Source organism: Melitaea cinxia, chromosome 21 (assembly GCF_905220565.1).
Source record: "Melitaea cinxia chromosome 21, ilMelCinx1.1, whole genome shotgun sequence".
Lineage (NCBI taxonomy): Eukaryota > Metazoa > Arthropoda > Insecta > Lepidoptera > Nymphalidae > Melitaea > Melitaea cinxia.
In genome coordinates this window covers 4,955,189-4,969,874 of record NC_059414.1, presented here as the reverse complement: position 1 = coordinate 4,969,874, position 14,686 = coordinate 4,955,189, and the positions used below count along the sequence as shown (strand labels likewise).

General features: G+C 33.9%; 1 protein-coding gene across 1 annotated transcript; it reads left to right on the top strand.

The window, feature by feature from the left end:
- Positions 1-1,895: 1,895 nt before the first annotated feature.
- On the top strand, positions 1,896-7,398 carry LOC123664252 (basic proline-rich protein-like). The gene is made up of 2 exons (XM_045598846.1): positions 1,896-2,441; positions 7,333-7,398. Exons 1-2 carry the CDS (start codon positions 1,896-1,898, stop codon positions 7,396-7,398), a joined length of 612 nt encoding a protein of 203 aa, XP_045454802.1.
- Positions 7,399-14,686: the final 7,288 nt, after the last annotated feature.

Sequence of the window (14,686 nt, the reverse complement as noted above, 5' to 3'; positions counted from 1 at the left end):
AACAATGCGTCCTGCCTGTGTTAACATACGCAGCCGAGACGTGGACACTGACGAAGGGACTGGTCCACAAGTTTAGGGTCGCTCAACGTGCAATGGAACTGGCTATGCTTGGGGTTTCTCTCAAAGATAGGATTAGAAATGAGACTATCCGCGAGAGAACGAAAGTAACCGACGTAGCCTACAGAATTAGCAAGTTGAAGTGGCAGTGGGCTGGTCATTTGTGTCGCAGGACCGATGGCCGTTGGAGTGGACGGGTCCTAGAGCGGAGTCCGCGTCTTGGCAAACGGAGTGTGGGACGTCCTCCGGCCCGTTGGACCGACGATCTACGTAAGATTGCCGGTGTCGGCTGGATGAGGATTGCGGAAGACCGGGATGTCTGGCGCGAAGTTGGGGAGGCCTATGTCCAGCAGTGGACTGCGATAGGCTGAAGTGATATACTAGAGATTATTGACATGGCAGTCTTTAAAAATCATATATTATGTATTTGTATAATCTGTAGTCAGTATGGAACTGGTCACTGGTGGATACTAGATACTACAAAATAATGCCTATAACTTAGTGTAATACATGACAAATACTGTACATTATTCATAAATACAATAAAGACGTTGATGCAGAAGTAAGAAATAATATTCGAATGATTGCAGAATAAGTACATTTTGACATTTTCGTGGGGACGATGAGGATGTCAGGTGTATAAGAAAAAAGTAAAAAAAATATATATATATATATATATATATATATATATATATATATATATATATATATATATATATATTTATTTATTATATAAATCTATAAGAATAAATTAAAATATTTTGGATATAAAACACTAACCAAAAAACATTTGTTCTATACACACGTAAACTGAATAATAAATGTGAAATAACCAATGCAAACTAATTTTCATATAAAATAATTTTATTTGCAACCAAAAATATTAGGTATCGTAGAGAAGAGTATTATACTGTCTTTGTTCACCAGATCCATTAAGTTGGTATTTGTAGTCAAGTATTAATCTTCTAATATACAAAATATTGGAGAAATTAAAAATACACTCTAAAAGTATTTTAGTATACGTAACATAATATTTTGTATTTGATACTATATATTATATTGTTAAATGTTTGTAACTCAATTTGTAGATTATTTAATTAATAATGAACATAGTTACAGATATCTTCGCGCCAGCGGAACTATTCTTTAAAAAAATTTTACGTTGGTCATATTGTAGTTACTACGTGGTCCCAGTATTACGGAAATGTAAACATGCACAGATAATTTTTACCTTATTTTCTGTATTTGGTGCTTTTAGTCCAAAAATAGCTCTTAGAAAAATAAAAATTACTTATATTAAATTACACATTAAAATTGACAACGTGCTCGAAAATGCAATAGTTTCTGTTTTTTCATGTTCTGTCACCGAAGTGAAGATAGGCAAAAGCGTCGTCAAGCGCTACAGAATTTCAAGTCCGCTAATGGCGGACGCCAATAATTTTGGAAGTTTCGTGATTCTATTGTTCTATTATTAAGGATTTCATTAATTTTTATAAGCTGGAATGAGTTTTATTTTAAGTGATTACGTCCATAGTGTTATAAATGTGCAAGTGATATGAAATGTTCGGTTTGAACATGACAAAAGCGCCCGCTAGATATGTAACCTTTTCCATAACCTCGTTTACGCGAATTGAGTAGATATGTGATCGATGTGTGTGCAACGGTGAACGATTTTTCGTCATATTCGCGTTAATATTAGTGCGAAGTCATTCGGCATATTAGTGATGGAAGTGTCCGCGTCGCGGTTTTGCTATCCGACGCCCGTTTTCGATGTAACGTAAGTGAGCCGGTCGATCGCCTAAGCCAGTGTAAGCAGGAACGGCCGCTACCAGCCGAACATGGCTGCGACGCAGGCTGAGTCTCAGCGAAGCGATGCGAACGTAGATCAGAGTCCATCGGAACAGCTAAGTGAATCTCGGAACGTTCTATTACAAAACGGCACCGACAAGTCCGTCGGGCGCGTTCCGCCCGATGGCGTTGTGAACACAAAGAGTAAATCGCCGATGTCGGCCGATCCGGGGCAGCCACGCGACGGTGGTGAAGCCCCCGGCCACGACAGGGGCGGTGATCGGCCATTGCCGGATCAGTACGGATCCTACCGCTACCCAGAGGGTGCGGATCCTTATTATGCTCAACGGCCCGGTTTTCCCGGTAAACCGCGACCGCCGCCACAGCAAAGATATTTTCCGGGGCAAACTGTATCGCAAGCTCCCGGTCCTACACCGACACTTAATTCTTTACTCCAATCGAGTGGGGCGCCGCCACATCGTTATCCCAATAGCTATGACCAGCCACCTGGAGGTTACGGGCCCGCGCCCGGATGGCCACAGCCGAGGCCAATGCCACCATACAATCCTCAACAGAGCCCATATAGAAACTCAACGGTAAGTCTTAATATTTTTATTTCTACTTACCCATAGAATTGGATTTGCGAGTGACACCAAATATAACAGACAAGTTTATTGTAAATACTTATCACGGAATTTGATTTGAAATTTTTTTGTTTTGTTTGTCACACTTTATATCGTTAAAATTAAATCAAAATAACTATAAAATAAACAAATAAATTTACTGCATGTTACTCTCTATTTTTTATTTTATTTACAAGAATAAAGTTTCATTTTAAAAGTAACAAAGAAAAAATAAAACAAGTCATTAGTGTGATAAATATATTCCAATGTAGTTTGAAAATGATCTCTACATGATTAGCTATTTCTATTTCTTAATATATCTGCTCAATACATGAGACACCATATTGTAATAGTTCTTTTTGCTATATGCTAATAGTTCTTTTTTGAATGTATTTATCGTACTCAAATATATTTGGCACTTATGATAAAACTTAAAAGCATTTTTTTGGAACACCTGAGAACTAAAGAGAGTTGGTTGTACTGCACGGCCAGGCAGTCAAAAAAGGTCAAATTCTGCTGTGCATAGTTTGCCAGTTAGTTACATGACTAAAGTGGTTCTCGAGGGTCTGATTAAACCTCTTCTTGTATCTTTCTCTTTGCAATTTTTTTTAGTTTAGATATTCTCTTGATTTTATTAGGTACTTCTATTGTTTTATTATTAACAAGTTCTATCCAACATATTTTGAATTATCATGTATCATTTTCCACTAAATATATAGCCACAATTTTGTTGTATATACTCTACATCCCATATTTATTTAATATCAAGCATCTAGTAGTTTTTATTCTTAGCAAAATCTTGCTATGCTTATCAAGTCTATGATTATCAAATTTTAACTACTTATAATATATAAATTTTAAATCACATTAGTTTTGTATGATTCCTCTTTATTCCTAACTTGTGCATTAACTACAGGGAGAAATTTTTTGAAAAAGCTAGACGGTTAATCATTACATACCATAAAACAAAGTAGCTTCCCACTGTCTGTATCTGTATGCTGAGATCTTTAAAACTACGCAACCGATTTTAATGCGGTTTTCTTAAGTAAATAAAGTGATTCCAGAGGAAGGTTTATATGTATAATACATGTATAATATAGTAGAGGAACACTGATAGTTTTTGCAACCGTGCAAAACCGAGGCGGGTCACTAGTAAGTTGATATAAAATGTTAATTACTGACTAAACTGTCATACCTATGAATTTTTTAATTTTAGCATAGATAGATGTATATTTTCCTAGTTTTTCTAATGATTCTTTTAGTACATAAAAGTCCAGAAGTAACTAACTATGAAACATCAAATTACAGCACATCCGCTATAGGAACCATAAATTATAATGCAAACATAGATAAAATTGAGTAAAATGTGTAATTAAAAAAAATATACACATAAATATGTACTCATTTAGAGTTTTATAGACAATTAAAAATCAAATACAAAAAACATTGAGATATGAAAAATCATTCATAAATTTAGTTAAAGAATATATATATATATAACCTTGTTCTTATCTATTTATAGTGACAATTATTAAATTTAACACAAAAATAATACATTAAATACAGTTATGTTTAACGCTAGCTTTGTGAAATATATATTTTTAATTATCATATATATTTATAAAATTAAATATTATATTCCAGTATAATTATATAATTTTGATTTACTTTGTTACTGACAAATCACTTTCTTGACTTAATAAAGTTAATAAAATCTATGAAATAAACTGTCAGGTTTTTGTATGAGTCAAAATAATATCAATTATCGTCAAAATAATATAAAATAAAATGTCATTATTGTTCTGTGCAAAAAACTCAGAAGAGAATAGAAATAACTATTTTTCTGAAAGTCATCTAATTTCATAAGTCTTAGAAGGAAGTCTCATATCAAACACATTTATGATTTATTAAATACACATTCATCCAAAAAGCCATCAAACAATCAATGTGAGTGCTGTAAGTAATATGGTTTGGACATAACATTATCAGTCTAAATTGATTGGATGTTTGTCTATAAAATTAGAGAGATTCCATTTTGAAGGAGAGAGTCATTATTTTAGTAAATGAAAAAAAATTGACAATTTAAGGACCACCTTGGAATAACCTTCTCTGGGACCTTCACTGGTTGTGGATAATGCTATATGACAAATGACAGTATCCAACAGATAGTTTTTAAAAAATATATTATCCTTTTTTAACCGACTTAAAAAAAGGAGGAGGTTACTCAATTCGACCGCGTATATATATATTCTATTTTTTTGGAATAGTCCTAAATAGTAAACAAATATGGCGTACTTCTGATCACAGACAATAGAGTAATATTGTAAGTATAGTAAAGTGACACAAAGAGCAAATGAATGAACAATATTAATAAGCCATAGACGAATATAAAATTCATTTTATGTTCAAATATTAACGCTAACATATCGCTAAAATTATTTCAAAACCTAATAATATATTGAATATTTTTACTAAGAATTAGTAGAGGTTACAGAATTACGAAAAAAAAAAAAAATATTAATCGACCATCGAGCATAAAAGGCAACAAATTTATATTTCGTTTATGTGAAATGATCGGTAAAAAAGATGCCAAAAATAAAATTTACAACAAAATAGGGCCACCTGTGTCTAAAACAAAAGTCGACCCTATTAATATTATTGTCACATTATTTGTATTTACTATGAATACAAATTTATATTTCGTTTATGTGAAATGATCGGTAAAAAAGACGCCAAAAATAAAATTTACAACAAAATAGGGCCGCCTGTGTCTAAAAAAAAAGTCGACCCTATTAATATTATTGTCACATTATTTGTATTTACTATGAATAAAAAACCTGGCGCCGGCGGCACACTCTCTCTAACATCTACAAAAAAGGACTAATAACATTGTACTCCATGAAGCTCTCATTGGGTAATCCTAAGTCTCATCCTAAAGTCTCAAAATTTTTCCACGAAGCTCTCATTGGGTAATCCTAAGTCTCATCCTAAAGTCTCAAAATTTTTTCCTGGGAACTACAGTAAACGTTTATGCCGTTGCTATGTGGTATACTTTAATATGATATGGGATAGCGTTAAAAATGTTTTGGATGAAATTGATATTTAGAAAAATTTATAATATAAAATAAAACCCTTACAATGAAAACTTTACCATAAATGATTGACATTTGCAATATTTTGTAAGCATTTTTTGCACTCAACATAAAAAAAAAACAATTAATAACAAATCGCTTTATGGTAATATTATTTAACAAGCTATAATTCGTGAAAATTTAAAATATAGTTAAAGAACAAGGCTTATTTTATCGTTCATGCTGTTCATTCACTTATACTCATTCACCTCAAAAAATATTCTGACCACATCCCTATTTGCCTATTAAAAAAAGCGTCAAGTAAAAACGTATTATTAGATATAACTCGAAAAGTAGTTATTAGATCTCAAATAAATTTAAATGGGACCAATTGCACACACCACCTTTCGATTAAAATAAAATTTGTCGAAATCGGTCCATACGGTCAAAAGTTCTCATGTAACATACATAGAAAAAAAAAATACAGTCAAATTGAGAACCTCCTCCTTTTTTGGAAGTCGGTTAAAAAAAGATATTGAAATGTCATATTCGAAAATATTAGTTATCTGTACTCTCGGAATTCGTATTTTAGTAGTTTTTATGTGTTTAAAATGATAAATTGATATTTGTTTTTAGTGAAATAAATAGTAAATGGAGTTACAAATGTCCTTAAGCGAATGTGTTGTAAAAGTGAGTGATAAATGCGTAAAAAACGTGAATTACGATTGACAGCGGTTTGTTTACCAAATAAGACTCTTCCAAAAAAACAGAATATATATATATATATATATATTTATGTATGTTCGGGGATAACTCCGTCGTTTATGATCCAATTTTGATAATTAATTTAGTTTGGTACCATGATAAGGAAACTAGGATCTGATGATGGGATCCCAGAGAAATCCAGAGAAACTCTCGAAAGTCTGCATAACTTTTTACTGGGTGTACCGATTTTGATGATTTTTAATTTAATCGAAAGCCGATGTTTATTTTGTGGTCATATTTAAATTTCATCGAGATCTGACTACAACTTTTGGAGTAATCTTTGATAATGCGTATTTACTTGACTATATTTCGCCTACTTATGTTGTATTACTTCTCGATATAATTCGGTTTTTCTTCGTTTGTCTGCAAACACAATTTTATTAGCTTTTGTATTGCCCCCTTGGGATAGTTATTTTTCAAAAATTTTATTTTAAACTTATTACGAAAATAATATATCTACTTAAATGTCTAAATACAAAGTTTCTCTTTGACAATAATGAACCTCCGTACAAAAGTTTCATTCCCTGTTTCAACCATTTCAAGTTGTTTATTTACTATAAATTGTAGAATTTATTTCCCAAGGCCTTCTTTATATCTAATATATATATATTGGTTGTATTAGGTAGGTCATTGGTTTAGGTGTAAAAGCAAAACATTTTCAAATTTATAATATTAATAGGGATTCAACTATTTAAAGTTTTTTATTTACTATAAATTGTAGAATTTCTTTCCCAAGGTCTTCTTTATATCTAATATATAATATGTATTAAGGACTAAGGAGTAACATGGCGGCATGGCGCAACAGAAAAACTCAGAATATTGTATTTAAATGCAAGTATCTGATTAAATTTTTAAAAATGAAACGTTGTGATACAAATTTCTAGACAGTCATCAAGGTTGTTGGTTGTTTTTTTTGGTTTAGAAATAGCGCATTTAACGAAAAATAAATACGTGATATCTCAATGCAACCCCATCCCTTCTTGTGATATTTCGTGATGTTTTTCGGACTTAACATTTCCACATTTTAGGAGCAAAGGGAAGGGGGTCCTAATCTTGCTTTTGATTTACCATCTGCTAGTCGCTGTGCTTTTTAGAGATGTACTTGATGTAAGTTTTGAAGCATTTGTTTATTCACTATTTGGATAACTGATTTAATGTTTGTCTACTGAATTGTGTTTAATTAAAAACATGTGGTGTTTACCTACTTTGTTTGTTTGTTTTGTTGTGGGCTCGATTTTCCGCATTTAGTCACAAAGGTGGTCCATTATGCGTGAAAAGAAGGCTGACTAATTCAGCCAGCCCAGCTCTTTCCAGAAGCTCAGAAGCTTCCTGGGGTGTTCACAGGCTTCTCCGAGCGTTCTTATTTCCTTAAGGATGGTAGCCCGGTGTGCGGCCACTCTTTCGCATTCCAGAATTACGTGGGCGGCTGTTTCTTCAGCAGCCAGACATCCCCTGCAAAGAGGACTGTCTGTTGTATTCATAATAAATAGTTGGTGATTAAGTGCCATGTGGCCGATAATCGTGCCAACAACTATTCTGATGTCCAGGCGGTTAAGACTGAGCAGTCGGCACGATAGGTGCGGTGATACTTCCGTGAGTATCATTTTGGACTGTCTACAGCCGGTTTGGTTAGCCCAAAGGGCATTGTGAGTTGCACGCGTGCGTTGTCTTACCCACTAGCGCAGTTGTTCAAATGGTAGCGGCATTAGGATGGTTGGGCCGGCCACCTTTGTATTGGACCCCTGTCTTGCAAGCTCGTCAGCGGCATCGTTTCCGTGTGATCCACTATGTTCTTTTATCCACTGGAGGATTACCTCATTATATGAGGCCAATACTTCCAGGGTTTGATGACATTCTCGTATATATGACTAGAGTTGGTCGAATTGCTCCCTAGTGCTTTAAGTACAGCCATGCTGTCTGACAGAATATGGATGTTGCAATCCCTAATACCTTTTGACAGGATGGCGGTGGCTGCGTGGGTTATCGCAACACACTCGCATTGGAAGATGGAGCTGTGTTGGCCCAGCGTTAGTGATGAATTGATATTAAGGTCTTGTGAGTAAACTCCAGCACCGGTGCCAGACCCCATTTTGGAGCCATCCGTGTAAATGCGGACCTCGCGTATGCCGGACTGATCTCTTTCAGCCTCAAATGGTTGTATATGGTATTTCCTTTGGAAAATATGTTGTTTGGGAATCCTATCACATGAAGCAGCAAGTAGTGGCTCATAGCTCACAAGGTTGCTCCAAAGTTTATTGTGTGGACCCTCCTGGTTGCATCACAAGCCCAAGTGTTTCAGCCTGATAGCTGACATAGCCGCCGGCTAAGATCTAGACTAGGTAAAACCGAATTAGAAAAACTGAATTATGGGGTTTTTGGGTGTGGAGGGTGGAGGGTGTAGGGGAATCTATACAAGGTAACACTGTCACACCTCAAAACCCCATGGTTATGGAGATATCCATGGTTAAAGTTTTGAGGTTAGAAGAAGAATTTAAAGCTATTATAATACCTTTGAGCTCGTACTGTTTGCATTGTGTGACAAATCGACACTTTTAAACAAAATAACGCGTCAGACATAATATTCTAATAAAATTAGTAACATTGCGTGCTAGAATATAGGTTTAGAAATTCGAAAAATACCCAAAACCGAATCGGAGCACCCCACTGTCCACGTGGTCTTGGTCTGTCCTACCCCTAGAGTGTTTTTTTTTTTGCCGCGGAGGCGCGGAGGGAGGTGGGGGAAGGCGGCGGAAAAGGGCGGAAGGGCTGCACTTATCGCAGCGCCGGAGCCAAGCGTTCCTCTAACTTTCGAAATTCTTCTTCTAACCTCAAAACTTTAACCATGGATATCTCCATAACCATGGGGTTCTGAGGTGTGACAGTGGTACCAGGGGTAGCGTTCCCCACCCTCTCCCCCCCTTCCCCCCACGGTCCCGAAATTCGGTTTTACCTAATCTAAAGCTTTACCTAGCCGCCTCCTATTTTATAAACAGATCAAGCGGTGCCAGGCATAACCTCAAGAGCTGTCGTGGGGGTGGTTCGCATGCAGCCAGTGATTGCAGAACATGCTATTCTTTGAAACCGCTGGAGCTTATTTTTGACGGTCGTAAGTACTGTTCTCTGCCACCAGATTACCGCACCCTAGGTGATTATACGCCTGACAATGGTTTTGTAAAGCCATAGAGTAATTTTAGGTGATATGCCCCAGCTTTTGCCATGGAGCCGTTTGCATTGGCAGAGGATTATGCTGGTTTTGTTGATTTTTGAGTCTAAATACCTGTTCCAAAGAAGTTTGCTATCTAGGATTACTCCAAGATATTTGACCTCCTTGGTTAGGGCAAGACTGGTGCCAAATAATTTAGGGAGTTTAAGGTTCCCTAAATTCCGTTTATTTGTGAACATCACAAATCCCCTTAGTGTTTACCTACAAGAGTTGTGCACTTAGATTAAGTATAATATATGTTCCGTTTTGTAACGAATGTATTAGTGTAATAACTGCTGGTAAACCAATAAATAAATAAATGTGATATTTCAATAGAATGAGACTTCTACTTTTTTAATACGTACAAAAAGCTGATGAGGAGAGTATGTATATACACAGCTGAATCCACAAATCTAGGAATTGTTATCAGCAAACTGTATATAACTGAAAATTTTATTATTTGATAATTGTTAGTTACCAAACAAAAATAAATGCAACTTTAATTCACATCAATAAGTGATAAAATGAGAATATCATAAATGTGGGTAGTTGAAAAATAGACTACTATATACTCATTATTAGGGATAAATTAAAAAAGTGCTCGCTAGACCGCTCTCAAATTTAAATGGGATTATATGACAAGCACCAATAAAATAAATATTATACTGTCGCATTGAGAACTTCATCCTTTTTTTGTCAAGTCATTAAAAAAATTATATAAATCCATTTATCTATTGAAATTGTTGTTATTAATTTTTATGTCAAAATTTTATAAGAGAATATCAACTAGAAGCCTCAATATGATTTTTTTTTTCATACTCCAGTCATTATGACTGGTTCAGTAGAAATAGGTATATATGATGGTAAATATAGTGTTAAGCCTACAAACATTTTTCCTGATCTCTCTGTCAACCTTTTTTAAATCTAGAAAAGCTAAATGAGTAATACGCTGGTGGTAAATTCTCAGGAGGGGGAACTAATAGTTTAAAGCCTGTTTTAAAACCATACCATTTAATATAAATATGTTCTATTTTTTTTGCCTTATTTTGTTATTCTGTTTGTAATTGTTGGATTGTTTCAATCTGACAATTAACTTTATATAAATGTTATTTTTTTTTATACGAGAATTTAATTTAATATCTCTCTTTTGAACCATTAAGTCAATTTTTATAAGTAAGGTTTGTCTTCGTCAAGCACCGAAACATAACACCTATTTTATTATAATAGAGCAAAGAGCTGCAATACAAAGAATTTAATTGAATTGATCTATTTTACTGACAACATTTTCATATGTTTGTATATTAAATTATTGGAAATATTTGTCCGTAAAGCTTTAAATTAAGAACCATGGAATTGGGGGGGGGGTGTGAGAGCGCTACCCCCGGTACCACTTCCACCCTTCGGAATCCTATGGTTATGGAGATATCCATGGTTAAAGTTTAGAGATTAGAAGAAGAATTCCGCGGTTTTCACACGTTATTTTCACATTTCACTCGTTATTTTCACATTTCGCACGTTATTTTCACAAAAAAAAAAACTTACGTTAAACATCAGTTGTATCGTTTGTTAAAATAACGTGTGAAAACGTTAAAATAACGTGTGAAATGTGAAAATAACATGCGAAATTTCAAAATAACGTCCGAAAGCTATGGAACGGAGCATGAGTTGCACTTACCGCAGTGTCGGAGCTAAAGTGGAGTCAGAAGCGGAGCTCGAAAGTATTATAATAGCTTTAAATTCTTCTTCTAATCTCAAACCTTTAACCATGGATATCTCCATAACCGTTGGTTTCCGAATGGTGGCAGTGTTACCCAGTGGAGCTCCCCCTCCACCCTCCGCCCTCCACCCCACAAAACCCCATAATTCGATGGTTCTTAATCTAAGGCCCAGTCTATTTTGTCTATTGAATGACGTTAAACATATATACTAGCAGTGCCCGCGACTAAGTCCGCGTTGAATTTAACAAAAAGTTATTGTTCAGTTCGCAGTGTTGTAAAATAAATAAATTTCTAAAATAAAAGTAGCCTAAGTTACTCTTTACTACATCAGCTATCTGCCAGGGAAAGTCCCGTCAAAATCAGTCCAGCCATTTCAGAGATTAGCTGGAACAGACATACAGACAAAAATTGTAAAAAAAAATGTTATTTTGAAAGAAAGGAAGAAAGAAAGAAACTCGTTTATTTGGGACATCACACAAATCGCAGACAGTCTTTACACAAAAAGAATAACATCAGTAATATAGACCACAAAAAAAAAGAAACAAGAAAAAAAGAAACTAAGTAATATCATCAAAAAACATATCACAAAAAAAAATTAAAAATCAAAAATTTCCAAAAAAGTTAAAAAAAACTAAAATGTAAACAAAAGTAATTGTATAAGTACAAATACCGTCCGCAGCTAAATCCTGTGTCTCAAAAAGGTATATCACTCAGCCTTTCATAAAAACGAAAACTAACACTGATTTTCAGTGATACCCCGATTTCAGTGATGTTTTGGCTAGCGTGACAAGTATCATATCATGTATATATATATATATATATATATATATATATATATATATATATGATGTACATTTGTGTATATATATATATATATATATACAAATGTACACAGACAGACATATACAAACACACATACACATATACACATACAGGAGTCCGATCCCAACCGCAGTCCCTCAAATGGGAGACTAAGATAAGTCGAACACCCCCTCATACATACTCATACAAAATACATATTACAACATAAATTCTACACAATAATATATAGCAAATAGTACTAATAATAATGTAAAATAGAACGAATAAAATATTATAGTAATAACAGACAATATATATACACTAGCTATGCCTGTGACTTTGTCCATGTTGTGGGTATTTACATGTTCAACCTGATTCTTTATATTGGCCTAACTTTTACTTTTTTGAACCGATTGATTGACCGATTGGTATATATACCGTGTATATATCCATATGCATTTAGTAAAAAGCAGTTATTTTAATACTACAAACTGACACTTTAATCTTATTTATTTGTATAGATTAATTATTTTTATTCCTTTTAAGATTAATTCCTTATTTAAGAGTAGTTTTTGTTTTGAATAATTTTACTTTTTATAATTTCCAGTTCAAAATGTGTCAAATATTAGTTATTTCATTTAAATACATAACTTAATCAACAAATATATATGTATGTCGCAGTCAAGTGGTTAAAATAATCATTCAATTGGATGGCTAGTCTAATCTATGAAAAATGTATTTCAAATATATGCCTAGTATAGTTGCTTAATTATAACTAATAAATCTTTCAAACATTTCCCTTTTTTCAATTAACGGCTGATTTAACCTCGTAAGTCCTGTGTTTTATTAACACCAGTAGTCATATCTGCCGGCTGTACTATACCAAGTACAAACTAAGAATAATGCTTCAGACCGAGACAAAATTATGTCGATTTTAGGCAATTTTTGAAGTGAGGGTTCGTTGTGTGTATTTTTTACGGTATGTTTGTGATGTATAGCACCTTCTTAAAAAGGAAATAAATAAAAATATTTTGTACTTGTGGGAGTACATTAGGTTTTAACACAGTATAATAAAACAATATGAAAAAGTTATAAGCTTTTATTTCGTATTAAAATTAAAAATTATTTTTGTTCTAAAATCACTTAGTAGTATATATTTTATTTTATTACAACATAAACAATATTTTTCTTCTAGAAACATTTATAAAATACTCCCTCAAAGACAATATTAGCATAATTTACTTTTATAAACCAGAGGATAACAGTATCACTATTCTTAATTATCGAAATAGGATAGAGGACATAACAATCTTCCTTACGTGCTAGTTTAATTGACATCTTATTTCAAAATCACTTTTTATTTCTTATTATTAATTCTCTTGTCGATGAAAGGCCCTGCAACAATTTCTTGTTGAGTTCAGGCAAATAGCTACATTACAGTCAGAGCATTTAAATAAACTCCTTTTGTCACACCCAGAGAGATGGCCTCGTTGTTGTTTGTCTAGATGTTCCGGTAAGTGGATATTGCCATATAAGCGTCGCATATTTGATGGTACAGGCACTATGCCCGCTATGTCGTGCCCTTGTACTTGTACTTCTGCCACGGCCACGTCCAACTCGTTGGTCACGAGCACTTTGAGTACGACGAGTAGATCCACCTCCACTTACAGCGATTTCTATTTCTCCACCTTCAGATTCCGAGGACAGGTTTAGGTTAGGTCAGGGAGGTCAGGTCAGGCACATATTCATCATCCGAGTCTTCGAAGTCCGAATTATTAAGAAGTTCTGCTATTTGTATTTCGTCGAAAGCTACAAATACGAAAAAAAAACAGTAGTTATATAGACCGAATGTACCACCTCAAGTACAAATTATAAACAGTTATTTATGTAACAAACGCCTAACGTACCATGTGAAGTACAAATTATTTTGACTCATCAGGAACCACTTTAAATATATAGTTTTCTTACAAATATTACTTGTTTTACAATATTCATAATTTAAAAGCACTATTTCATTTCAAAAACAATAGAAAAAAACAAATGATTTAATTGATATAAACAGACAATCTTACCTCGTGTTAGCCGACGAGCCGACCGCGTGGTCATCTTGCTAAAAAGTGACACTAACACTGACAGTTGACGTAACCTGTCTAACATGACGGAATTGACTACACAGTAAAGAATTATAATAACAGTAGCAATGTTGGCGATGTAAAAAAACTACCCGGTAAATGAGCAATCCCTCATTTGTACTTGGGTAAGTACATTAGGCAGTTACTCCATCTATGTAGTACAAATCTCAGGTCTGAACTGTTATCGTTAATTTGTACTTATACAAGTACTTGGGGACTTACGAGGTTAAAACACTAAATGTAATTAGTATGTTTGTCACCGTGTCTTGTTTCAGTTTTTTTTTAATTTTTTTTATTTACAAAAGGCGTAGTTCTTTTTTAATTTTGGTGTTTTTAATCGTTTTGTGTAATTTTAAAGTGAAATTCTATTACTTCTTAACCTAACCCAATACACTTGATCGTAACTATATATACCGAATTGTCAGAAAAAAATTAATATGATAAATAATAAATAATGTGTAAATGTACTCCAAAAATTGTTATTCGACCAGATTAAGAAGCGTTACTCCTTCATTGGCTACTTGGTTAT

Bases quoted from the DNA above. Each gene is read 5' to 3' on its own strand.
- LOC123664252 (XM_045598846.1), top strand. From the start codon at position 1,896: ATGGCTGCGACGCAGGCTGAGTCTCAGCGAAGCGATGCGAACGTAGAT. The intron at 2,442-7,332 runs GTAAGTCTTAAT...TCCACATTTTAG, and splicing joins GCCCATATAGAAACTCAACG to GAGCAAAGGGAAGGGGGTCC.